This window comes from Myodes glareolus, chromosome 9 (genome assembly GCF_982192425.1).
Source record: "Myodes glareolus chromosome 9, mMyoGla1.1, whole genome shotgun sequence".
Taxonomy (NCBI): Eukaryota; Metazoa; Chordata; class Mammalia; order Rodentia; family Cricetidae; genus Myodes; species Myodes glareolus.
The window spans coordinates 15115044-15143003 of NC_142034.1; the positions used below are offsets into that span (position 1 = coordinate 15115044).

At 46.8% G+C, this 27960-nt stretch overlaps 1 protein-coding gene across 1 annotated transcript in view; it reads left to right on the forward strand.

Moving 5' to 3' along the window:
• Positions 1 to 200: 200 nt before the first annotated feature.
• The window catches only part of Pitpnc1 (phosphatidylinositol transfer protein cytoplasmic 1), a 270776-nt gene continuing 243016 nt past the window's right edge, over positions 201 to 27960 (forward strand). Inside the window, exon 1 of the mRNA XM_085695972.2 lies at positions 201 to 1066. Coding sequence (XP_085552098.1) covers positions 1019 to 1066 — 48 coding nt within the window. The 5' untranslated portion in view covers positions 201 to 1018. The remainder of the gene's footprint in view (positions 1067 to 27960) is intronic.

Here is a 27960-nt window from a genome sequence, read left to right on the forward strand (position 1 = left end):
AGATCCTCCTCGGCGCTAGCTGTTATGGGTTCCGGGACAGCCCTGGCGTCTGGCAGCAGACGGGGAGAGACATGCTGTTTTGTTTAAATCCTCCACATTCTTTGCCGTTTCCCCATTGGCCGGATGGGGCTACCCTCCCCGCCGCGGCCGCTGCTGATGTCAGCCTGGTCGCTCTCGCTCCTCCCGCACCCACCTCCCGGCCCCAGGCACACTGCAGCTCGGCGCGGTCTCTCCAGACGCGGCGAGGTAGCTGCAAACTCACGGGCACGCACGGCGCTCGCAGAGCCGAGGGACTCGGGGGAGGGGACGCGCGCAAGGCGCTGGCAGCCACCCTCCGAGCTTGGAGACACCCGGGGCCCAGAACAGGGGAGAGCCCTGGCGGCTGCGGCTTCCCTTTTCTCTCCCAGCTGAGCCCTGGAGAGACTCGGGGACTGGCCCTAAAAAAGCGCAGGAAATCTTGTTTACCGCCCGGGGAGAGGAGACCAGCGAGCCTTTGTTTGGAAAGTCAGCATCGCCGGCTCCCGCGGCAATGTGTTCCTGGTGACATTAGCCCAGGGTAGACGGGTCGAAGGAAAACGGGGCTCGCAAGGTTCAGCTCTGCTTTCGGACGAGGATCGAGAGGGTGACTTTTGTGCATTTGTTTGAATTTGTGGAAATCTTTTTTCCCCTCCCTCTTGCCTCTCTTGCCCGCCGCCGGGCATGTCCTGATCTGGTGGCCGCGCCTACCAGCCCGGGGCTACCGATTCGAGCTGTCTCCCGCGGGTCTCCCTCCCCATAATCCTTGACTTTGCAACACCGGGAGAGCTGATCTCCGCTAGGAAAGAGGCGGGGGAGTCACAGACACCGGGACTCGAAGCTTGACATGCTCCAGGGCGGACCGGAGGCAGCCAGGAGCTGAGCGCACCGCCGGGACTGCTTCGCTCGCCGGCTACCAGTGCCCTTGCCTTCCGCTGGGCGCCAACCTTGCTCATCTGTTGGGACGCCCGCTTCTTCTCCGCGGTCCGCGGCCGGCAGGACCATGCTGCTGAAGGAGTACCGAATCTGCATGCCGCTCACCGTGGACGAGGTAGGCACCGCGCCGGGCCTCGCCCGCCCCTGGTCTCCAGCCGCCGCCACTCGGCCAGCGGGTCCAACTGCGTGCGGCTGGAAAACCCGGGTGCTACCCTGGCGCCCAAACCTGAAGGCTGGAGGGGACGAGGCAGGTATTCACCGTTCCCACTCATCACCCCGGCCGGGGAAAGGTGGCGTGGGGGTGGGGCGGGAGAGTCAAGGTGGGCTCTTTAGGGACGTCTGGAATCAGATTACTGAGGACCACAATGCGTCACAGGGAGTCGCTGCGCCCCCTCCCTCCAATTAAGCAAATGCACTGAGTCCAACAAGAGCCCAATCATGCTTTGCAGCCAGGGTGTCGAGGGTACCCCGCCGTGGTGGTATGCACTGTACCCATACACCCCTTTGCCAAGGTGGGCTTGCAGGGACAAATCCCGCGCCGGTGGGATCTGCAGACCAGAGTCCCGCCCGAAGGCACGTCCGAGGCCTGGAGGGGTCGGTTTAGACCCCCGACTTCTCCTTGTCGCCTCCGGTCTGGGCGCTGGCTTCTGCCCAGCCGGAGCATCCAGGTTCCCTCCGGGAGCTGACTAGTCCTTTGCTGACCGCCTGGCTTGGAAACTTTCTGCGTGTCTCGTTCCTTCCACGGCGGGGAGCGTGGTCTGAGGAAGAGCCCCAGTGGTGGGGCCTGCGGCGTGGCCACCGGAGGGCGCTCCAGCACGCCGGGCCAGGCTCTGGGTTTCAGAGCTGCAGGGTGGGGGGCTCCTTGCTTAAGGGTTCGGCCTCTACGCGCAGGTCAGCTTGCCTTCTTCCGATCCCCCCCCCCCCCCCAACAGCGATCTCCGCCATTCAGGAAACGGTGACTCAGTAAGGGTCACTCTGGCCCGGGCTTCCCTTTCGTTCCCCTTTCTCCTCTCCTTTTTGGATATTTCACAAGTGCTTTGCGTCTGTCCAGGGACTCAACAGCGAGAACATGAAGCCAATCAAGGCAATTTGAAATAGACTCGTGTGGTTTGGTGTGGCAACAAATGGAGTCGGCGATCCGCAACGTATTTGTATTTAAAACCGGTGCATTTAATCTATCAGACATGTGATCCACTCAGTACTTTGTGAAAGGGCCCTGTGCTTTTGTGTTACTTAGGCTATGGCTGGCTCCCGGAGGGGGGCGAGCAATCTTTCTTTGGCATCTGGCGCCAGTGTTAAGGTGAGACCCTGGGACAATCCAAGACAAGATCAAAGTAGCCTGAAGTTTACAAAACGACACTCGACACCGGCTGCCAAAGATTAGGAGGGAGAGCTCAGCCATGTCCCCGCCCCCCACCCACACAGCCTTATCAACAAGCTTTGGAGTGCATACGTTTTTTAGGGGTGGCAGCGTTTTGAGCTGAGTTTTAAACGGTGGAAGCCGGGTGATTAGGTGCCTTTAACCCTTAATAATGGAGAAGCAGCATACAGCTTTGTGAAGACTGAAGAAAGGCAAATGAATGGGATTGAACACAAACACCCCTTCACGCTCCCTGGTGCTGATGCTACCTTCTTCTCAGGGTCTGGTGAACAGGACTTGGGCAACTTGGAGGTGTTTGCCCGCTTCCACTCCTGATGGGGATGACTGTGGAATTGTGGGTCCTCCCACAATGAGATTTTGTGAAATGTTCGAAGACTGTCAGAGATAATGAAGAAAAGATCCAGCTCTAGAATTTTCTTTCTTTCTTTCTCCTTCCTTCCTTCCTTCCTTCCTTCCTTCCTTCCTTCCTTCCTTTCTTTCTTTCTTTCTTTCTTTCTTTATTATTATTGAGACAGTGTCTATGTAGTCCTAGAACTCGTTATCTAGACCAGACTGGCCTCAAACTCCCAGGGATCTGCATCCACTGGGATGAAAGATGTACGCCACCCCACCCAGCCTTTCTCCCCCCCCCCAACTACAGCTCTTTATCTTGGTTGGTATTCTTCTGGTGTTTCCTTAAGCACACAAGCAGAGCATCCCCCCCCCCGCCATTTGTTTGTTTAATGTTAGTATTCAGTGGAGTAGCTACGACTGTGTGGCACAGGTGGATGGTCCTTCTTTCCTCCTTTTCTTGAGATAGTGTTTCTTTGTAGATTGGACTAGCCTCAAGACTCAGGTCCACGGCCTCCCAAGTGCACTGTCACACCTGGCTAGGAAGTTCTCTCTTAATTGGCCAAGTAAGCTAGACTCTACCTGTATGATAATTTTAAATTATTTAATGTTTAACTCAGACTAAAATAAATATGGGTCCATTTCTATGAGGTCATACTTTGATTTTTAACTTCTATTTTTATTTCATTTTATTCTCTGTGGTACTGGGAATTGAACACAACCTTGAACGTGGCAGGTTGGGGTCCTGCTTCTGAGCTACATCCACCGCCTGAGGTCACATTATGGAATTGTTCTCTATTTCATCAGAGATGCAAATGGGGGCAGTTTAGATAGGAAGTCTCAAACGGAAAGAATTCAGATCAGCCAAATCAGCTGATGGGTAAGAAAAGTAGACTTAGCTGGCCGTGCATCAGCTACTTAGAGTTCAAACTGGTGGAGCACCACATAGTCTCTGCCATCCCGTGGTGCTCGCTGGCCCTAAGGCTCAGCAGTGTAGAGGACTCTGAGTGTCTGGATGCAGAAGATGGTAGCTGAACTTTTGCTTCAACTTCTGGCTCCTTTGAACTTGACACGAACCTGTGTGGCCCTTCTGCTGCTTGTTCCTGATTAACTTTAGCTGTGAATTAGTAGCACTAGCTGGGGTTTTGCCAAGGAAGCATAATGCTCGGGTTTTGGAGAGTCAGTGTCTGGTCTTTGTCCCCTCTCCTTATCCCCTGACCCCACTTGACCTCTGGCTGCTTGGTGGAGAATTCGGGGTTACCAGGTAGAGGTGTGGTGGCTGGTGTTAGTAATGCCAGCACTCGGGAGGTGACGTCGAGAGCCTAGAGGGATGTGGGAGAGTTCAAAGTCATCTTCAGCTGTGTAAGAAGTTTGAAGTCAGTGATGAGACTGTCTCTGGCACCCCCCAAAACGGTTCAATGTTGTTGTGCCGGCCGCAGCACTAGTTAATAGCAGACTGAGGAGGAACACGCTGGTAATGCCATTATTTGTTTTTCCTTACCCTGCTCTTTGCAGTGTTTAAGCCAGGGAAAGGAAAATCATTTCTTGAAAACATAAAGTCAGCACTATCCTCGAAATAAAAAACCAGGGGCCTTTGAAATGATACAGAGACTATTGGCTTCTGCTCGCCGCCAGTCTTGTTTTAACACATACAATGTTCCGCGGTTCCAGGAAAGAGAGCAGCTCCGAGAGACCGAGAAAACAAAGCTGAGCTCCGGTCTAGAGCAGGGTTAATGGTGCGTTTGTGTGTATTTCAGTGAAAGAAAGCTGGCCGCGCAAGGTTGAAAGCCTGGGCTTGTCCCCAGGGTTACACACACACACACACACACACTCTCTCACTCACTCTCTCTCTCTCTCTCTCTCTCTCTTGCTTACACTCTCTCTCTCTCTCTCTCTCTCTCTCTCTCTCTCTTGCTTATACACACACACACATAGACACACGGGAGAGGGGGTTCAGAATAAGGAATTTAAGAAGCAAAATTGCATGGATTAACTGTGATTGTGTGTGTTCTAGTATACTTGTTGAAGCCAGAGGACAACCTTGGGTGTCCTTCCTCAGACCTCAGATCATTTTTTTTTCCCTTTTAGATAATAAGGCCTTTCACTGGTCTGGAATCACTTGCCAAGTCAGCTAGGCTGGCTGGCCAGAGAGCCCCAGGGATCTGCCTGTTTCTGCCTCCCAGTGTTGTTTTTGATTGCTTTTTCTTTTTGTTTTTTTGTTTTTCAAGACTAGGTTTCCCTGTAGCTTTGAAGCCTGTCCTGGAACTCACTGGCCTGGCCTTGAACTCACAGAGTTCTGCCTGCCTCTGCCCCTGCACCACCACTGCACCACACCACCTCCCCTGTGTTGTGAGTCTTGGTGCCTTCCTTTTCCTCTTCCTCTTCTTCCAGTCCCACCTCTCCCCACCCCTCCACAAGTATGTGGTGTGGAGATTGGACTCAGCACTTAACCACATTGCTGACTCTCTATTGCGCGCGCTCCATGCATGGTCAAACAAAAATACATGGTCAAAAAAAAACAGGCAGATACATTATTTATTTGTATATGTTTATGCTTGCCGTGTGGAGGTCAGGATAACTTGTAGGAGGAACTTCTTACCTTACTCCAAGTGGGTCCCCGGGGATAGAGTTCAGGTTACCAGACCTGGTGACAAAACACCTTTGCTGGATGAGACATTCCATAGCCCATTATGGGTTAACTTTAATTAAAAACAACAACAACAAAACTAACTACCCGAGACCAACCAGACAAAAAGCTTCACTGGTATTAAATACAGCCCAGTATTTAATAATGTAAGCCTGGTAGGAAGTTACTGACTCAGGGTTGGGGCTGGGCCTGACAGCCCTGTAATGATGAAGACGCTGCCTTCCTCTGAATCATCTAGATTGTGGAGATTTAGACTTGGAAGCGCTATGTATTAGCGGTGTCTCTAGCCACGCTGTTGGCTGTTGTTTCCCGGAGGACTCCAGGCCTGTAGAAGGAGGACTCATTCATTCAGTTGCCTGTCTCATAGCTAAGGTGGCGCCTGGGTTGGAACAGGCCCTCTGATTTCTGGTATGAACCTTTTCCACTGGAGACTGTAAGGGCTGCGGTTTCTCTCTATGTGATGCCTGTTGCTAGAAGATGTTCTCCCCAAGCCTCATGTAGCCATATAGCATATATACGGGGGCCTTTCCTAGTTGAAGGCAGCTTGGAGACTCAGACCCTGTGTCTACCCCTGAGACACAGAAGTATAGCCCCTGTTAGAAACTACAGAAGTTTGTCGAGCGTGGAAGAGTGTTGGCTTAGTGTTCATGAGCACTATGATATGTTTGTAGACCTAAAAACAAACAAACAAATAAAAATTACTACCTGGGTGTGATGGTGCATGCCTCTGGTTCTAGCAACAGGCCGACTAAGATGGGAGAGTTAAGAGTTCCAGGCCATGAACCTGAGAGGTGGCTCAGCAGTTAAGAGCTCTTCTATAGGACTGGGGTTTCATTCCCAGCACCCACATGGTTTCTCACAACCATCTATAACTCCAATACCATGGGATCCAATACCTTCCTCTGACCTCCGAGGGCACCAGACACACGCGTCACATGATACATAGATGCGGCAGAAAAACCTCCCTACACATAAAATAAAAAACAGTTCAAAGTCAGTCTGTGTTGCCTGCTGAGACTCTGTCTAAATAAATAAATAAGCAAATAAGGAGAAAAGATAAATATCCCCCAGAGACGAAGCCCATCCTAAGAGAATGTAAGGCAGGAATCTCAGCTTTTGTTTTTAAGATAAAACACAAAACTACTTTTCTTTCTTTCTTTCTTTCTTTCTTTCTCTTTCTTTCTTTCTTTCTTTCTTTCTTTCTTTCTTTCTTTCTTTCTTTCTTTCTTTCTTTTTAAATCGTGTCTGCTCCCCCAAATGTGCAGGTAGGCATTTATTTGTGGTTTTTAGGGATCTGCTGCATCATGAAGAAAAACAGAGACCTCTCATCTCTTTTTCAAGGAAAGAGGCAAAAAGAAAACAGAAAGATGTCACTTTGTACTCTGTTCCGGTGGACAGCCAGCCCTCTCCCCAGGATCTCTGGGCCCCAGGAGAGCTCCCTTACTGCTGTTTCTGAGAACAGAGTCAGGAGCTGGGTGTGCTCCCTCGCCCTGAGTTTGGAGATGGAGATGCTGGGGTGCGGGTCCGCTGCTCCTCTCTCCTCCTCTCTCCTCCTCTCTCCTCCCTCTCCATTGGAAATTGTGACAGAACGCCTCTGCAGGCACCCCGCAGGCCTTCCACAAGGAAAGAGGATTTTAAGGCTGATACTGTCACCTGCTTTGTGTGCCGTACAAAGTGGTACCCTTGACTGTGAAGGCTGAAGGCTTCTCAGAGCGTGGAAAACATTTTTTTTTTTTAAATCTCTTGTTTAAAATTTTTCCGACTGCTCCTAGTTTGAGAGGAACCAAGGCTAGAACCGTGGGTTTGATTTCTGAATGAGCTTCCTTTGCCCATGTCACTCACAGACAGCGGACAGCGTTCCCAAAACCACCCTGCTGTCGTACAGAGCTGCAGTCTTGCCCCTGAGTGGCGTGCAGGGCTAATGGATAAGTGCAAGCTCTCACACTAATGGAATAGACAAGGAGCAGATGCAGCCCTGCTGGCGGACCGGACGGGAAGTTGACTCTGTGCGGGAAGGGACACTGCACCTCCCCAGTCATTTAAGGGACACCTGTCACGGAGAACAGATTCTGGGGCATGAAGGAATAAAAATGCATACTGTTCTTAACACAACGGAGTTGAATTTGATAGTTTAGTTATCCGCTATCACATCTGATAGAGAGAGAGAGAGTGAGATCATCTCTGCTGGTGGGCAGAGATTGGTGGTAGGGTCTTAGACATGCTTCTTATTCCCTTTTCCTTTAAAAAAAAAGATTCTTTTCATTTTATTTGTTTGAATGTTCTCCTTCCTGTCTGTATGTGTAACACATGAATGGAGTGGCCATGGAGGCCAGAAGAGAGTGTTGGGTGCCTTGGAACTAGTGTGGTAGATGGGTGTGCTATGTCCTGTGGGTGCTGGGAGCCAAAGCTGGGGTCCCTTCATCTCTGAGCATCTCTCCAGCCCCAACTCTAAGGGCCTAAGTAGTCTCAGAGTCTCTGCATCGGACTATCCTAACTGATGTGTAGAGGATAGCTGGTGTGTTTATTTCAGAGACTATTATTTCCAGGCAATGGAAAATTACTTTGTGTGTGTGTGTGTGTGTGTGTGTGTGTGTTGGGGTTGGGTGTAGGGAGTTGGAATCTAGGATCCTGCTTATGCTATGTGGGCACTGAGACAGAACCTCAGGGATCTTTGTTTTGTTTTGAGGCAGGGTTTCTCTCCATTGCCCTGAATATCCTGGAAGTCACTATGTAGACCAAGCTGGCCTCGAACTCACAGAGATCTGCCTGCTTCTTACCTCTGCTGTATATCGCCATGACCACTTATCCTCAAGTTTTTAAGTGTGTGTGTGTGTGTGTGTGTGTGTGTGTGTGTGTGTGTGTGCGTGTACACAGTGGCAAGTCATCGACATTTTGTTTGTTTAGTTTTGAGACCTATGGAGCCTTCACTGGCTTGGAACTCACTATGTAGATCGCCTGGCAGTGTGTTTTTCTGTAGCAATCATCACGGAAAAGTGCATCCAGACTGCAGGATGGGAGTGAAGGCTGGGTTCCCTGACTGGCAGGCCTGGATGTTGTCCTGTTGTCTGTTGGCTAAGGTCTGGATAGTTTAGGCAACTCTGAAAACCTTTCTGAAAATTAGAAAACATTTCTAGCCCCGTCTTGGGGTAAAAAGACCAAGATATAAGATAGCGAGGAGTCAGGAAGGCTGTGAGTGTATTCGAGTCTGCCCCATGAGAGAGGAAAAGGCAAATTCTAAATTACTCCTCCTAGAAATTGGGAATTTTGTGGGATTCCCAGTGGAGTTTTTTTTTTCTTGGTGGGGGTGGGGTGGGGGTGGGTAGACTGTTAGGCAGATGAAGCTCACACAGTTTTGACAAAATAAAGTTCCTTGCTGGTGGAGAATTAAGGCCCCACTTCTTCCTGGCTGTCAATTCAAGATTGGTTTCTAGAGGCCGCTTCCTATTTCCTGCCATATCAACCTTTTAGTGACATGGCACTTGGTTCTTTCAAAGCCAATGGAGAGTGTCTGCTGCAAGTTTTAATCTCTTGACTTTGTTATTGCTGACTTCTGGGACGCTTTTTCCAAAAGAACCCTCTGGTTGGCCCAGGCCCACCATGTTTTAGGGCAGAGGATCAAATACAGATAGGGCGGAGCCATTCTGCCTAGCATGAGGCGAAGGGCTGGATTGAGAGCCTCCTCCATTGGAGGAGAGAAGGAGCTGTGTGTTGAATTTGGAGCATTTATGGTTATGAAAAGTTGCAGGTATTTGGACCATAATGAAAGTATTCATTTCACAGATGCATTCTTGGCCTCCTGCTGGGTGCCCAGTGCTTGGGGACAGCGCCACAAGCAAGGCAGACACAATCATTGCCTTTCGGGAGCTCAGGGAACAGAAGACACTGGGGAGGTTCATTAACGTTTTGGAACTGGTGATTTTGGACAGGGGATGAAGCTTAATAGCCGAGTACTCGCCTAACATGAATGGAATCCTGTGCCAGGGACAGAAGAGGAGCAATCAGATTGCTATGTAAAGTCAAAATCACTAAAACTTTCTTTTTTTGGCTTTTCAAGACAGGGTTTCTCTGTGTAGCTTTTGGAGCCCATCCTGGAACTCACTCTGTAGACCAGGCTGGCCTCGAACTCACTGGTTGCCTCTGCCTCTTGAATGCTGGGATCAAAGGTGTGTGCATCACCGCTGCCTGGCTCCGTAAAGCTTTTTAAACATGGTTTAAGAGATGGTCTCGGGAGGTGTCTCAGTGGGTGAAAGCACTTGTCGGCCAAGCATGAGGACCTGAGTTTGAATCTCAAGCACCCACATAGAAGCTGGAAACAGGCAAAGTGTCTGGAGTCAGCCCCGAGACTTGGTGAAGTTCTCAGGCCAGCTCGTTTGACCCACGCAGCAGGGAAACAACAGAAGTTCCCTGTCTCAAGGGGGAAAGGTGAGGTTTACCCTGTGTTTATCCTCAGCACTGAATGTTTACATTGTGGCTGGTGTGCACCAGAGTTCACACTAACACATACAACACAACACGCGTGCGTGCGCGCGCACACACACACGAAAATCAAAGAGGTGCATGAAGTTATTTGAACACCAGCTTCAGAGAACTCCGCCAGCAGAAAGGTCTGAGCTGGAAATTATGAGTTTATTGAAAAGTCGTGGTCCCTGTTCTCGAGGAAATAAATGCCTGTAGCTGTTTGGGTCTAGACAACTCTCCAGAAAAATCATGTCATCTTCTGAGACAGTGTGAGGAAAAAAACGTGTGTGCCAGATTTGAACCAAATGACTGTGATGTAGGGATGTAGGTCAGAACTAGGGAGGGAAACACACTTACTGCTGAAAAGTGGACCTAGGGCCATAGGGCTGCAGGATGCTGCAGATCACTGTGGTCCTAGTTCCTAAGGACCACCCTGGTCAGCCGCTCTCAGGGGATGGAGGGACCTCAGAGCTTCAGGCGGAGTAAACCCAGCATCCCTGCTCAGGGGGAGTTGTTTTCACATGGAGCCAGTTCTTGGTGACGGTGATGTTTGCCAGCGGTGTTCAAGACATCTGGACTCCTTGGCCATTCAAACTGTGCCTCAGTCACTTCTGTTTAGATGGCAGAACCTCCTGGGCTAGGCAGGGCACACGGCTCAGAATGCATGTGGTTTCAGATGGGGTCCAAGCCCAGGACATTCTGTCTTGGCCTCCGGCATCATTATAAATGATGACAAAGGAAGTCCGGGGTCCCCCACCACTTCCTGGCTGCGTGGACAGCGTCATGCAATGCTGTTTGTTGGCTTAGAAATGCTGAAGTCAGAGCTCGCCAAGACTTGAGCAGTGAGGATTAAAGTGACTCATTTTCTATTTCCCAGCACGCTGACAGAAAGAGCCTGCTCTTCAAAATGCCTCTTTAGAGGACTGGAAGTCAAGTCCTGTGTCTAAACGTGGAGCCAACGGAAGTTCTCATCAGACCTTCAGATTATCTCGTGACTCACTCCACTTCTTAACTTTTTATTATTGACTTATTTGTTTTTGAGTTAGGATTCCCCTAGACCGGCCTGGAACACTCAACGATCCTCTGGCCTTAACCTCCCAAGTGTTGGGGTCACAGGCGTGTCTCATCAGGTCCAGGTTTGTGTGTGTGTGTGTTGTGTACACAGAGACCAGAGAAAGACGTTCGTGTCCTTTATCACACTCTACCTTTTCCCCTCGAGACGGAGTCTCACTCAATCTGGAACTAGTCTGTCAGCCAGCAAACCCCAATGGTCTCCGTTTCAACATAGTTCTGCGGTCACAGGCACACGCTCAGTGCTGGCTCTTTAGATGGGCGCTGGAGATAGAAGCCTACGTCTTCAAGCTTGTACAGAAGTTCCCTGTCTCAGGGTGAAAGGTGAGGTTTACCCTGGGTTTATCCTCAGAACTGAATGTTTACATCGTGGCTGGTGTGCACCAGCGTTCACACTAACACACATAACACAACGCACACACACACACACACACAAATGAAAAGTGAAGAGGCGCATAGAGTTATTTGAGCACCAGCTTCAGAGAACTCCACCAGCAGAAAGGTCTGGGCTGGAAATTATGAGTAAGTTGAAAACTTGTGGTCCCCGTAAGTTGCGCTCTTACCTACGGAGCTGTGCCTTTAGCCCCGTGTTTTTCTTTCCTCCCTTTAAGTTCAACTGAAGCATGACTGTCTAGAACTCCAATTGTTCCTGAGCGCAGAAAAATCGTCGACTCTTTAAGTCCCTCAGTATTCTATCCTAGGGTGGTGTTTCTTTGTCAGACTGAATCATCCCAAGTAAGAGTGGCCAAACAAATGTAATTTGATGATACCCTATAATAATGTTATTTAAGCACTTAATCTAAGTGGCTAATCTCCTAAAATTGCTCCCTGGCTCCAAATTCATTCTCTTTCTCTCTCTTTCTGTCTTTCTCTCAAACACACAGAGATATATACATAAAGAGAAGACACATAGACAAACACACAGGGACATACATTCACATACATCTACATAGACATATAACATCTACATACACATCTAGACAGACACTGGCATACTCACACAAACACATAGATACATATGCAGACATACAGATACAGACATGTATTCACATGTGCTTATACACAGAAACACAGACACACACTTATGCACACTCACACACACTGCACCCAGAGACACATACACATTTAACACAGATATGCTCACTCACACGACACCCTCCCTATTCTGGTCTGATTGTATAAGTTATATGAAGGCCTCATTCTGAAGTTTCTAAGTCTGTGTATTTTTGCACTGGAAAAAAAAACTCCTTAGATTTTTTTTGTTGGTTTCTTTCTTTCTTTCTTTTCTTTCTTTTCTTTCTTTCTAAGTTTTCCAAGACAGGGTTTCATCTGGTAAAGGTGGCACATGCCTTTAATTACAGCATGGGGAGGCAGAGGCAGGCTGAGCTCTGTGAGTTCAAGACCAGCCTAGTCTACAAAGTGAATTGCAGGACAGTTTAGGTTGTTACACAGAGAAAACCTGTCTTCAAAAACAAAAACAAACCAACAGGGTTGTTACACAGACAGGGTTTCTCTGTGTAACCTTGGCTGACCTAGAACTCGCTCTGTAGACCAGGCTGACCTCAAACTCAGAGATCCATCTACTTTTACTCCACTGCCCAGCTATCTTAGTTTTTATTTAAAAGAAATGAATCAACCAAAGAGTGAGAAAATAACTATTAATTTAGGTTTTACTGTAACTAAATTCTTTAAACCTTCTCTGGGCTGCTTATCTATCATCTATCTATCTGTCTAGATATCTGTCTGTCTGTCTGTCTATCTATCTATCAATCATCTATCGATCTATCTATTATCTATCTATCTATCTATCTGTCATCTACCTATCTGTCTGTCTGTCTGTCTATCTACTTATTTAAGACAGGAAATCTGGGCTGCTTGCTTATTTATTTATTTATTTATTTATTTATTTATTTGAGACAGAGACTCCTGACTGGCTCACTAAATAGACCAGGCTGGTCTTGAACTCATTGAGATCTTTTTGCCTCTGCCTCCTGAGTGCTGGGTTTAAAGGCACGCGTCATTACACCAGGCCCTTCTCTGGGTCTTATTTGCTGGATTCTTTATATCTCCTGGCATCTGTTTTATTTATAGCAGGCTTCCCCTTTCTCTTCCTTTTGTGCTGGGGCAAGTACTCTATACCATGGAGCTCCACCCTCAGTCCCGCTTATTCCCCCCCCCTTCTTTCTTTGCATTAATGTGTGTGTGTGTGTGTGTGTGTGTGTGTATTTTTCCCCCCAAGACTGAATTTTGTGCTTTATATTTGGTGCTTTGAAATTGCGGTCCTCCTGCCTCAGCCACCCTGGTGCTGGCATCTCAGTCTTTGTGCCTGTGCGCCTGGCCATTCATTTATTCTGACGATGGCAAAGTGTATGTCTTGCCTTTGGCAAAGGGTTTGTGACTTTGTGTGACTTAGGCAGGCAGCTTATAGATCGTAATACAACTTGTTATTGAATCTCGTCCCCACGCTTCCTGGAAAGCCTTGTGTCGGACTGCACAGTCCCTGGAAAGCCCGGGGCTGTACACCATCCTCTTTATCTCCTTTTCCTTTCTGACACAGGAGTTGTGTAAGCTCTGTCTCCTGGCAGCTCAGCTCAGCTCACAGTATGCAGCTAGCCAGTTACCCCGTGGCACGAGGGCCTGGTGAGGTGTGACTTGACTGTAGTTTTCTCAGTGTTTTTATTCCTCCGCAGTTGCATACTCACATGTAATATGTTTTGGTCTTGCTTCACCCTCTATCATTATCTCTCTGCAAGCCCCTTCTCACCAAGTCCCCTCCAGACTCTCATGACTTTTCCCCCCTGTGGCCCGCTGTTTAACTAGGGAATACCTGCAGGAGCAGGGGTGGGGGCTTATTTACTTGAGTAAGGCCAACTTACCAGTGGCTTCAGGGGATGTGTCTCCCCTCCCCCAGGCAACCTTTAACCTCCCACTGCTTTTCCATTGGCAGGTGAGCACTCAATAGTCCTTTACTCTCAGCTCTTTTTTAAAAATTGTTTTTATTGAACTATATGTTTTTCTGCTCCCCCAACTTCCTCCCCCTTCCTCCTCTACCCTCTCCCATGGTCCCCAAGCAACCAATTTACTCAGGAGATTTTGTCTTTTTCTATTTCCATGAATGTCTCTCTTAGGGTCCTCTTTGTTGTCTAGGTTCTCTGGGATTATGAATTGTAGATGGTTTTCCTTTGCTTTATGTCTAAAAGCCACTTACGAGTGAGTACATGTGATATTTGTCTTTCTGGGTCTGGGTTACCTCATTCAATATTATGTTTTCTAGATCCATCCATTTGCCTGCAAATTTCAAGATGTCATTATTTTTTTTCCTTATCCATTCTTCGGTGGAGGGGCATTTAGGTTGTTTCCAGGTCTGGCTATGATAAACAATGTTGCTATGAACATAGCTGAGCACAAATCCTTGTGGCACGATTGAGCATCCTTTGGGTAGATACCCAAAAGTGGTATTACTGGGTCTTGAGGAAGGTTGTTTCCTAATTTACTGAGAAATCACCACACTGATCTCCAAAGGGACTGTACCAGCTTGCACACCTACCAGCAATAGAGTAGTGTTCCCTTTACCCCACAACCTCTTCAACATAAATTGTCATCAGTGTTTTTTGATCTTGGCCATTCTTACAGGTGTAAGATGGAATCTCAGAGTTATTTTGATTTGCATTTCTCTGATGGCTAAGGATGTTGAGCATTTCCTTAAGTATCTTTCAGCCATTTGAGATTCTTCTGTTGTGAATTCTCTGTTTAGATCTATACCCCATTTTAAATTGGATCATGTGATCTTTTGATGTCGAATTTCTTGAGTTCTTTATATATTTTGGAGATTAGCCCTCTGTCCGATGTGGGGTTGGTGAAGGTCTTTTCCCATTCTGTAGGCTACCATTTTGTCTTATTGACTGTGTCTTTTGCTTTACAGAAGCTTCTCAGTTTCAGGAAGTCCCATTTATTAATTGTTTCTCTTAGTGTCTGTGCTGCTGGGGTTATATCTAGGAAGTGGTCTCCTGTGCCAATGTATTCAAATGTACTTCCCACTTTCTCTTCTATGAGGTTCAGTGTGGTTGGTTTTATGTTGAGGTCTTTGATCCATTTGGACTTGAGTTTTGTGCATGGGGATAGATATTCTCTCAGATCTTTGAATAGTCGTGAGTCTCTGCTGTTTACCTGACAGTATATGTTTCTTTGTCTGTGTGTTTTTTTGTCTGTGTGTTTGTTAGGTGGTTCATGGAGGCAGCACAGGAGACTATGGAACGATGACTGTTAAATTAAGTTTGATCTGTAAATGTACTCAGGGCCCTGAATCAAACCCCCAGTATCACCACCACCAAAACCAAACAGCAACCAACGAGGTTTTGATTGACCTTGCAAGGCCAGAGGGGACCACGTTGCAAGATTTGGTCCCTTGAAAGGGGCGGTGGAGCCGCTTAACATAAGCATTAAACTGAGCGACTTCTTCTCTATGACTTTAATAATGAATCATATTCCCCTTTGAAAAGAACTTTTGTCATTTGTGATCTAAAAAGAGAACCACCCCTACGCTCCTAGAAATTATCTCTTTTAATGGCAGCAGAAACCTTTGGCTTTCAGAGGCGTCACCTGGAGGACGTGAGCTCAGGAGCTCCTGGGACTCACCTAAAATTAGTGTCTGGAAATAATGCTGGGGACAGACTGGCCACGCTGGGCCTCTGCAAACTTCCACCAGTTCATCCGAAAGTAAGCAGATTGGAAGGTCTGAGGTCTCAGAGATGATCGAAATGTACCGTTCATTGCTGCGTGTTTGCCGCCCCAGAGATGCTGTTTGTCAATGTCTCAGGCTTGCGTTTCCCTCCCTCCAGGACTCAGGTTGAGCCTAGGACTTCACGGTGCTAGGCAACCGCTCTGCCAACATTGACTCACCTCTCCCTCTCTTTCTCTTTCCCTTCTTCCTTTCGTCTTCTTTTTTCATTTTTTTCTTTTTTAACTTTTTGAGGCAGGGTTTCTCTGTGTAGTCCTGGCAGGCTGTCCTGGAACACACTATGTTAGACCAGGTTGGCCTCGAACTCATGGAGTGACCTACCTGCCTCTGCCTTCCGAGTTCTGGGATCTCCAGGCTATCTCAGCTTTCTTAGCATTGTTTCCTGAGACAGTTTACAAACCAAACAGGCAAAGTAATAGTCCTCTGTCAGAGTCATACAGCATGTAGCTAAGAAATTTTTCTTCAGAGGGAAGGGTCTAGAAACCAGAGCTAGGACCTTACATATGCCAGGGAGGTTCCCTACCACTGAGCCACACTTCTAGCCCCTTGAATAAAATATTTATTTTTAAAATAAGGATTTAATTTGTTATTTATTTATATGTATGTTTGAGTGTCAATGTGTGGCTATGTGTGCACATGAGTGTAGGGCCTGCAGAGGCCAAAAGGGGGTGTTGGAGCCACTGGAGCTGGAGTTGGGAGCCAGTCACCTCATGTGGGTGCTGGGAACTAAACTGCAGTCCTTTGCAAGACTAGCAAGTGCTCTTAACCGCTGAGCCTGCTCTCGATCCCTGAACAAAATCTTAACGTGAGGATTCTTGCTCTGAGAGGCTGTTGTTCAGCGGTGGAGTGAATGCCCAGCATGGTCGCCTACGTTAAAAAGTCACAAGACAAAATCTTAGACTTGAGCGTGGTTTAGTGATGCACACCTAATTTAACCCCAGCCCTTGGGAGAGGCGGGTGTTCTCCAAGTTTGAGGCCAGCCTGGTCTGCACATCCAATTCCAGAACAGCCAGGACTACATAGAGAGATTACCCCTGTCTCAAAACAAAACAAACAAAATAGCTGGACTTGCCACTGTGTGTATCGAGGTATTAGGGATGGTGGTGGAGACAGGAGGATTCCCCCACCACTGCTATTACCTGATCTCTGGGCTTGCTGGCTGCCAGCCTAGTTCCAGGTTCAGTGAGAGACCCTATCTTAAGGGAATGAACGAGTGAAGTAGAGTGTGATTGAGCCGGACACCTGACATAATCTTCTGGGTTATACATGCTGTTGTATAGGTACACACATCCTCACATATACCTGTGTACACATCACACATCATATACAACACGCACATGCGCACGCATGCACACAACCAGGATTTACACTTTCCGGTAAGGATTGTCTACCTCAAATAATTCATTTTAGGTTATAATATCTATTTCAGTAGTGCTGATAGAGAGCCACGCATTTTTATATTTCTCCCGAGGAATCTAAGGATGTGTTTTCTTTTCAACGTTCCTTGTTTGTTTTTGTTTGTTTGTTTGTTTGTTTGAGACAGGGTAATCCTATGTAGCCGTTGCTAGCCTGGAATGCACTATAGACTGGCTACAAACCTACAGAGATCTGCCTGCCTGTGTCTCCCAAGTGTTGGGGATTAAAGTTGTCCACCACCATGCTTGGCTATTTTCACTAAAGGTCTGTTCCACCATGCCCTTTTTAGTGACGTTAAAACCATTCTCATTAGCCATCTTAAAAAGTGAGAACGTTTATTTTGGCTCTTCTGGAAGAGAAGAATATGTTCTTAACCATGAAACCAGCCCCCCCAGACCTCAGTTAGTGACCTTGGCTGTTGTAGCAGTAGCCAAAGTGCTGCTGTTTTAGTTCAGGGGAACTACTATCTTGTCCTTTAGCAGAGAAAAAGTGTGTTGGCTTCAAAATACTTAGCTAAAATAAGGAAAAATATCATGACTTTTTGAAGCCTTTCAGACAAGCGAAGTTGATACTGACAAGTGTTCTTCCAAAGTGGAAGGCAGAATATTTGATTAGAGATAATGCTTTTATTCCCATACAAGGTTGAAACAGACATTAATTGGACTCCTTTTCTCAGTAAGGAAGTACGGTTAAAATGTTACCTTATTTTCTTAGAATTTTATGAATGTTTAACTCGAGAGGGAAAAAGTAATTTAAGTCAGGATGATGGCTTATTAACCCATGAGCATTGTCGTGGTTTCCTTCTCGTCATTCTTGATGCCTACAAGTCGGGCTTTTGGTTCACGAGCTAACCATCTGGGTCTCACTAGATTTTTATTTTATTTATTTATTTATATTTTCATACATTATATTGATCACATTCCTTCCCCTCCCCCCATTCCTCCCAGGTCCTCCTCACCTTCCCATACCCCAACTTCAGGTATTCTCTCCCTCTATCTCTTGAAGCAAAAAAGAAAAAAGGAAAAGAAAAGAAAAGAAAATCAAAATGAACAAAAAAAAACCAGTAAGACAAAACATACAAAACAAAGTGGGGAGTTTGTTTCATGTGTGCCGACGAGCCTGGGCATGGGGTCTGCCCTGGAGTATGTTTGATGTGCTCAGTGATGTCCCAGCAGAGGAAACTTGATTATCCCTTTCCCAGCATCATCATTATAATTATAATAATAGTAATTATTAATATTATTTTGGTAATACCGGGGATTGCGTCCAGATTTGTACATACCACTGAGCTACAACATGCGTCCCTCATTAGCTATTATAATTTTTATTACATTTTACTTTAATTACTTTGTTGTGTGTCTATGTATGGGGGTCAGAGGTCAACTTGCAGGCGTTGGTTCTACCATGTGGGTCCCTGGGATTGAATTTATGTTGTCATGCTTAGTGGCAGGGGCCTTTACTCATCGTGATGCCCAGCCATCTTGCTAGCCCTCCTCCTCCTCCTCCTCCTCCTCCTCCTCCTCCTCCTCCTCCTCCTCCTCCTCTTCTTCTTCATCATATTTTGTGAAATAGGGTCTCACTTTGTTCTTCAGGCTAGTTTTGTTTTGGCTTAATGATAATGCCCATGCATACTCTGCCTCGCTGGAATTCGCTGTGTTGCCCAGGCTGACCTCAAGCTTGCTGAGATCTGCCTGCCATTGCCACCTGGGACCAAAGGTGTGCACTGCAGGCGTGTGTGTTTGTATCACACACACAGCTCCTTCCTCCAGCCTCCAGCTACCATCATTCTATCGCTTGGACAGGTGGTTTTCGTGAAGGCGGGTGTTGCCAGAAGAGAACCTTGTGCTGATGCCCTATAGGACATGTCATCTGAATGTGTGATTTGCTGGGGCTGGTGTCCTGGTGACATTAGTCTCTCTTTGGAACATTTTGCTGAGCTTGCCTTCTTCTGAAACGGCAGCACACATGCATCACCTTCCATGGTTGCTGAGCCTGGCTTTCTCAGTACTCAAACAAGCTAAGAAAATAGCTCTTTTGCTTAATGACCACGGTTGAGAGGTAAGGAGGCGTGGCTATCTAACCCGCCCACATTCAGAGAGCTTGGTACCTTGAGCTGCACTTGGTTCCTGGGGAATGATTTATTTATACATTGCAATCTGGAGACTTAACCGTGTCTACTGAAGATGAGACAAAATCTTTTACACTTTTTTCCTGTGCTTTTTTTTCCTTTTCTTTAATTATTGGCGCATGCCTTTAATCACAGCACTCAGAAGGCAGAGGCAGGTGGATCTCTGTGAGTTTGAGGCCAACCTGGGCTACAGAGCAAGTTCCAAGGCAGCCAGGGTTACACAGAGAAACCCTGTCTTGAAAAGCCAAATCAAACCAAAGCAAAGTTGTTTACCTCTTTTGGACTGTGTGACAAAAATTTGGACATAGTCAAGTGTAATTACGGGTTTGAACAGGATGACTTACAGCCATAGATACTATAGTACTTAGATGTGTTTCCTTGCCAAGATCTGGCTGAAAAAGAGCTTGGTAGTTGCTTTCTCTGTTAAGAAAGATAATGATTAGGCTATTAGTTGTTCAAATGGAGTAATCCCCTTTTGGCTTTTCAAGAAAAACACTTCTGAGATGGGCGAGTGTGTTTAAAATTAGTCATTACTTACAGAGATGTTCACACTCATATTCACACTCCTCCTGGAGTTTGTCTCTCTCCCCTTTCTCCTCCTTCTCTCCTCTCGCCCTGCCCCGCATCCTCCCCCCACCTCAGTGTTGATTCGATCAGAATCCTTTATTTTTATTAATTTAGTTTAATTAGGTTTTTATTATTTATTTATTTTTGGTGGTATGTGAGGCAGGATCTCATGTAGCCCACGTGGTCCTTGAACTCTGGCTGTAGCCCAAACTGGCATTAAATTCTGCCTCAGTCTCCTGAGTACTGGGATTACAGGGATCCTAGCCACTTTGATTATGTGTATGGATGTTTTGATCACAAGCATTTCTGTGCACTATGTGTGTGCTGGGGGGGATGGAAGGAGGGTGTTTGTGTATGTCTGTGCTCTGTGTGTGTGTGTGTTTGGTGCTCACAGAGACCAGAAGAGGATGTTACGTCCTCTGGAACTGGAGTTACAGACAGCTGTAAGCGGCACTGGAAACTGAACCGAACTTCTCCCCAAGAGCAGCAAGTGCTCTTGACCGCTGAATCATCTCTCTGGCCCAGCCATTTTATTTTTTAAAGATAAGCGTTCCCTACTGGTTCTGAGATCAAAAGCAGTCAAATCACCGACCTTCATCTGTTTTTCATCTGCAGCATGGCTTTCTCCTTGGGGCTGTTCTGGCCCATGCGGAGGAAGAACTTAACCCAAGGGCCTTCTAGGCCTTTCCTTTTTAACTAAGTTGAGAACAAAATCAAAAGATACAGCTGGGACGCGCTTGCGGGGGCTCATAGATTGGAGCAGGAGCTGTGTTGCTCCCGGCTTGGCTCAGATCTGCCTTGGGTGTTCCTTGGAATCTGCGCAGGGGTGAAACCTGTCCATCCCAACTCCTGGCTGCAAGCTTTGCCAGAGACACACCTGTGGGTGTGGCTCATCCCCAGCCGTGTAATCGCTTGCTCTCTGTTTTTGTTGGAACTTTTTGGATGGCTAATCAGCCACACCTTGCAGTGTTGACGTTGTGAGTCCTGCTAATTGCCCCCTCCCAAAGGAATCACCCCAGAAGAGCCGGCCATCACTTCCAGATGTGCGACACCATCACTTCCGGAAATGTGGCGCCATCACTGCCACATATGTGACATGTCTTTTGTTCTTGTTGGTCTGCTCTTTTATTTCACGAAACATCTCTGAAATTTGCCTCCCTGAGCTGTGCCTTCTGGTTTAAGTAGCAAGACCTTGCCTAGTGTGTGTGAGACCCTGCACCCCCCAGTGTCCCCCTCTTTGCTCCCCCAAAGCAATACAAATAAATAAACACTACCAACAAAGCACTCTTCTTTTTCCTTTCGCCAGGGCACTGTTCACTTGCGTCCCAGAGCTTGCTGAGCAAACATACGGCAGGGAAGTCATTGTCCCATTGTGGGGACTGCTGGTGACACCAGTGCTTGTGCCGAGCTGTGTGTGAAGTGTGTGAAATGCTGTACTAGAATCTGTTTTCTCTTTGTGGTACCTCACTCACCTTTGAAATTATTTGTGTTTTAAGGACGGAGTGGATGGCTCAGCAGGTAAGAAGCCTGCTGCAAAAACATCGGGTCTTCTGTTTGTATCCCCAGTACCCAAATAGAATCCAGAGGATGGTAGTCCCCCGCCTCATTGTTACCTTGTTTTTAGCTTATTTTATGTGTATGAGTGTGTTGCGTCATGTATACATACCATGTGCCTGGTACCCTCAGAAGTCAGATCCCCTGGCCCTAAAGTTACAAATGATTGCCTCGCCACGTGGGTACTGGGAACTGTACCCAGGTTCTCTGCAAGAGCAACAAGTACTTTTAGCCCTGTGCCCTCTCTTCAGCCCTCATCGCCCTCCCTCACTTGTGATCTCAGTCTTACTGAACTTGGAGATGATGACCTTGCCCCAAATCGGGTCCTGCCACTCATCCTACTTAGCCAATGAAAAGAGCCATCCTCTTCCCATGGACCACAGTGGCTAAGTCTCACTTTTCTGCTTTCTACTTTTGGTTTGGCTCTTGGGGTGGCTGGTTGGGCCCGATTTGGGGTACAGGTTATGACCCCTAAGTTTGAAAACATGAACACCAGGGAGGTGGAGATAGAAGGATCTGGAACACACTAGCAGCTGGTCTGACTGAACCAGTGAGAAACAGTCTTAGAAATGCGGGTGGCACAGTAGAGAAAAACAACTCAACTTCTGGCCTACAAACACACACACACATATACACACAAACATATACCACACATACTATGCACATGTTGTGTACACACACAAAAGTTGAAATTCCCCCCTTTTAGGGGGATTGTGTGGTACAGTTGTGTGGTACACTCTCCCAGTGGCGTGTGGGAAAACCCGAGTCCAAGTTTGCTGGGTGGTAGGTAGCGTGTGTCACGTAATGAACGCAAAGGATTTGTTTATTTCCAGCCCTGCAGGGGCTACAAGTCACTCCTTTAAAATCTTCGCCCTCTAGCACCCTGCCGCTTAGGTTGCTATGGTGGTGTGTCTCTGGCTTGTGTATCAAAGTTGTCATTGAAAATAGAGGGGCCAAAATAACAGCCTAACAGGTGGCTGTGCCTTGTGAAGTCGCTTGTTAAACTGCTTTGCCAAGGAGTCCAGTGTAAGCACCAGCAGACAGTGCACAATGCAGTGCCTCATGCACGCCAGGCAGGCACTCTGTAGCTGTGTGCACGCATGCATGTGTGTGCCTGCATGTGCATGTGTGTGCCTGCATGTGTGTGTGCACACGCTGGGTTTAGTGTTTGTTTTTTTTTTTTTCTTGTTTTGGGCAGTAGGCTTTCCTTCTTTCTGTTATTATTTATAGACTTTTCCCCTTCTTTAAGCCATGCCGTGCCTATTTCCGGTAGTTATGTGAGGAAAGATTTCAGCTCGCTTTATTTAGCATGAGCTGTCCTTTACTTATTTTGTGTAACCAGAACCCTCCTCCTAAAAATAACCTCGCTTTTCCTAATAGGATGTTTGTTATAGCTGATATATCCTTTTTTGCACAGAAGAGCTCTTTTTAGCATGCTCCTTTATATATAGTATAGAATACACTTATTCTATATGTTTCCTTATATATAGTATAGAATATATGATAAACATAGTAAAATGCATGTATATTATAAACATATTATATATCCCTGTAAGGTTAGTCCTTACTGAATAGTAAAAACTTCATGATAAATTTACTTGCCAGTCAGGCAGTGATGGTGCACACCCTTAATCCCAGCACTTGGCAGGCAGAAGCAGACAGATCTCCGTGAGTTGAGGCCAGCCTGGTCTACAGAGCGAGTTCCAGGATAGCCAGAGCTACACAGAGAAACCCTGTCTACAAAAAACCCCAACTCCCCAAAAAAACCCTCCACAAAGAACAAAAAAGCCTAAAACCTATATACAATCAAATAAATTCACTTGCCAGTTATGATCATTTCTTTTCCCTGCCTCTTTCCCCCTCCCTCATTCCTGGTTGTGGACTTCAGGGTCTTGGACATGATCCAAGCATTTACCGTAGAGCCATAACCTTATTTGCTTTCTCCCTTCAAACAATTTTTTAAAAAGATTTCTTTATTATTTTTGAGCATGAGTGTTTTGTTTGCACATGTGTGTGTGTGTGTGTGTGTGTGTGTGTGTGCGCGCTACATGTTTGCCTGGTGCCCACAGAGGTCAGAAGAGGGTACTGGATCCCCTGGGACTGGAGTTGTAGATACTTATAAGCCACCATGTGGATTCTGGGAATCCAGCCAGGTCCTCTGCAAGAGCAAGTGTTCTTATCCATTGAGCCATTTCTGCAGCCTTCTCTCTTTTCTTTTTTCTTCTGAGATAGATAGTGTCTCGTGTAGCTGGCCTAGAACTCATTATCTAGTGAGAATGACTTCATTACGCTATGACCAAGAGAACTAATAAAAGAAAGAATTTGTAGGCAATTACAGTTCGAGAAGATGAGTCCATGGTTGCCAGGTGGGGAGAATGGTAGCCGACAAGCAGACAAGGCACTGGGGCAGTAGCTGAGAGCTACTGCTTACTTCTACAAGAGCTTACATCTACAAGCAGGAGGGAGGGAGAGAGGGAGGGAGGGAGGGAGGGAGAGAGAGAGAGAGAGAGAGAGAGAGAGTGCTAACTGTGAATGGCATGGACTTTTGAAACCTCAGAGTCCACCATCAGTGACACACACCTCCTCCTAATCCTTTCCAAACAGTTCAATCAACTTGCAACCAGATCTTGCGATATGTGAGCCTTTGGGAATCAACCTCATTTAAACTACAATGACCTTGAACTTCTGAGTCACCTCAGGAGTACTGGGCTTGGCATGCGCCACTCTATCTAGTGTTTGCCATGTGGGCACTGAACCTGGGCTTCCTGCATGAAGTTGAAGTTCGTGCATTCTACCACCTGAGCCGCACCCCCTCCCACTCTCCTTTGAGATAGATAAAAATCTCAGGAAGAATGTGAGCATTATTCCAGTTTTTACCCAGGGTAAGAATCCTCTCAGTAGTAGCCTTGGGGTTTGGCTGGCTTGCCCTTGACCAAAGTAGAAGGCTCAACAGATGCTGCTGTCCTGTGGCAGGACCCCTTCTGTGAGATTGTTCCCTTGAGTTTACCAGAATTTCTTTCAGACAGTTGCTGGCCAATCCCCTTGGCCAGGGAAAGGGCTCATTGGGCAAGAGAACTCGCTGTGCAGGTTTGAGGAGCTGAGTTCGAGTCCCTCTTCATTCACAGAAGAAGCCTGGCAGGCATGATCACACCTACCGGGAACCCTAGCATTGGGCTGGGTCAAGTGGAGCTTGAGAGTTTGCTGGCCAGTCAGTCCAGCCTAAGTAGTGAGGTCTGGTTAACACGTACAACTCTGAAGATAACAAAGTGGAAGCAAACAGAGGGAAGCCCCGTGCATCTTACAGAGGCATCTTCATACTCATGATGGTGCATGCCTCTGGGGAGGCAGAGGGACTAAAAGGTGGATCTCTCTTTTGATTTTTTTTTTCCCCAAGGTGTGGTTCAAAGACTACATACAATAGTAGGTGAAGATTAGTTTTGGCCTGTAAGCCATCACTTCTGACCCTCGCTTGAGAGCCGGTCCTCTGGGATGGGTGCACAGCCCACCAACAGCTTGTGCTGTGTTCTGCGGTGACTCAAACGTTCCCATCAGCGATGCATCACCATGCTAACTGCTCCTGAAGAGGCGGGCATGTACACAAGGACTTTGCTATTGCTTCAAAATGGAATATTCTCCATAGTCTCTTTTGGGAGGTTCTGGAAACTTTATTAGGTGGGATCTTGTGGAGAAAGAAAGTCACTGGGGGTGTGCCTTTGAAGGTCATACCTAGACCCTGGTCTCTTTTCTCTCTCCATCTCTCTGTTTTCTGTCCTGTAGGGGGTGGCTAATCTCCTCCTCATGTTCCCACTGTCTTGCCAAAAAGTAGTGGCAAGAACTCCTGAAACCATAGGTTCAAATAAACACTTCCTGAGGAGGTTGCTAAGTCAGGTATTTTGTTTCAGGGATGTGAAAGCTCACAGCCCTCTCCATGGGATACCCCAGCAGAGCCACACGTCCCTGCCATGTCCGTGAGAATGGTTGACTGTAAACACCCACGCGACAACAGCCCTAGCCACGGGACTCTGAAATGAAGGACATTGTTGATTTCTAATTCACCCAGTTAGCTCTTGAGTTTTCCTTCCCTTGCTGGTTATATTTGCCACTCCTCTTGGTGGAGGCGATAAAGTACATCTGCCTTTCTCCAGTCCCCTGGCTTTCCAGAAACTTCAGTCCTAAAATATAAGTCATTACTGCTCACCGTTGATACAGAAACCAGTAGGTACTGGACATAGAAACAGAACCATCGGTTACATTAATGAGCTTAAGCCTGCGTTGTTCCCTGCTTCCTCATTAGTTTTGATTTTTGAAATGAGTTTCTTATTAGATATTTTTTGTGAAATGGTTTAGAGAAGATTATGATTTAGCATGCAGCGGAGAAAATTGAGAAGGAGATGAAGCCAAGTTATTCCTAAGTGTATAAACATTTCATTAAATTGATACGTTTGTGTATGTGGACATTTACTTAAAGCATGACTTTGTTATCTGGAGTAAAGGGAAAATACAGAAGGCCAGCATCTGAGGTCCGCTCTAACATGACAGATGCAGTGTGTTAGTCGTTGTCATAGACACAGGGAGCTATCCCCCATGATCTCGGGCATTTGAGTACTTGGTTCGCAATTGGTGGTTTAAACTGTTTGGACAGTATAAGATGTGTGTGTAGTGATATTTGTATTTTAATAAATCTTGCCTGAAGATCAGAATGCAAAGCCAAGCCACTAGAGGCCAGAGAGTAGTGACACAAACCTTTAATCCAAGGGGACAGAGGCAGACAGACATCTGTGAGTTCAAGGCTACCCTGGGCTACACAAGATCATTCCAGAAACAGATCCAGGTGGTGGTGACTCACACCTTTAATTCCTGTGTTTGGGAATTACACACCTTTAATCCCAGCACTAGGGAGGTGGAGACAGGAGCAATATGGCTGGATGGAGAGAGGAATTTAAAGGGGAAGAGACAAAAACTCAGTTGAGAGTGGAGTTTGAGAATTCGTGGAGACAGGATCTCGCCCCTTCAGTCTGATTTGGTAGAGGTGAAAGGTCTCTCTAGTGGTTCACTGATTAGCTTTTCTGATCATCACCTTGAACCCCAATATCTGTGTCTGTTTTTTGGTTCAGGGAACAGATGTGACCTTGCTATAGGAAGTACGTCACTGGGGTGGGTTTTGAGGTTTCAAAACCATACTCTTATTTCCAGTTTGCTGCCTGCTTCCTGCTTGTTCAAGCTGCCATGCCCGCCGCTGCCACGCTTTCCCTTCATGATGGCAATTGACTCTTAGCCCCCTGGAACCATGAGCCCAAATAATCCCCCTCCCTTCTATAAATTGTTGGGATCATGTGTTGTGAGGAGCCACTTGTTGGTTTCCTGGCTGCTCAGCCCCCAAATAATCACACAGAAAACCATATTATTTAAATCACTGCTTGGCCCATTAGCTCTAGATTCTTATTGGCTAACTTTTACATCTTAATTTAACCCATTTCCATTAATCTGTGTATCGCTATGTGGCTGTGGCTTACCGGCTAAAGTTCTGGCATCTGTCTCCAGCGGGGCTACATGGCTTCTCTCTGATTCTGCCTTCCTACTCCCAGCATTCAGTTTAGTTTACCCCACCTAACTAAGTTCTACCTTGCTATAGGCCAAGCCAGTTTCTTTATTCATTAGCTAATAAAAGCAACACATAGACAGAAGGACCTCCCACACCCATCGTGTGCTTTTATCACGCCAGTAGAAGAGTACCTGATACAGCTATATCGTGCTGGTTAGTCTTAACTTGTCAGCTCGGCACAGCTGACATCCCTGGGAAGAGTCCCAGTGTAGGCGTGTCTGGATCAGGTTGGGTTATGGGCGTGTCTGTGGCGAATTGTCCCAGTTGTGTTCATTAATGTGGGAATACACAGCCTAAAAGTGAATGACACTGTTTCCTGGGTTCCGGCCTCACCTATATAAGAGAGGAAAGTGGGATGGGGAATATGGCTGTGGAGTATGTACGCCAATGGACCTATGTTGGGGAGCTTATAACCACCTGTAGCCAAAGCTCCAGGCAGAGCCACCCCCCATCACACTTAGTGCATATATCTACACACAGACAACATAACTAAAAAATAAAAATAGAGCTGGGTGTGGTGGCAGAAGCAGGTGGATCTCTGGGAGTTTGAGGCTAGCCTGGTCTACATAGTTCAAGGACGGTTAGGGCTATGTGGAATAGACCCTGTCTGGAAAAAAAAGGAAAAAAAAACAAACCAAGACCCTGTCTCAAAAAATATGTGTGTATAATGTATGTATGTATGTATATATATATAATGTGTATATATCTATACATAAATAAAATAAAAAAATATTTTTAAAGGGAAGAAAGTGAGCTGAGCAGTATTCTTTCTCTCTGCTCTTGACTGTGGATGTGCCAAGCTGCTTTGAATTCTGGCCTTGACTTCCTTGCAATGGTGGACTAGAACCTTGCATTCCAGGCCAAATGTCCCATTTCTTCCTTACAATTTTCCTCCTCGGAGGGCTCCTATTGTCTTCATTTGCATGTTTGGCCACTGATGCTCAGAGCATCTGCCAAACTCAGTCACACGGTTTGTCACTGGTGGACCTGAGCACTCACAGCTCAGGTTTTTCTGCGTAGCCGAGGAGCCTGTCCCGGAGCTTGTGATGTACACCAGACTGGCCTTGAACTCACAGAGATCTGCCTGCCTCTGCCTCCCAAATGCTTGGGGTTAAAG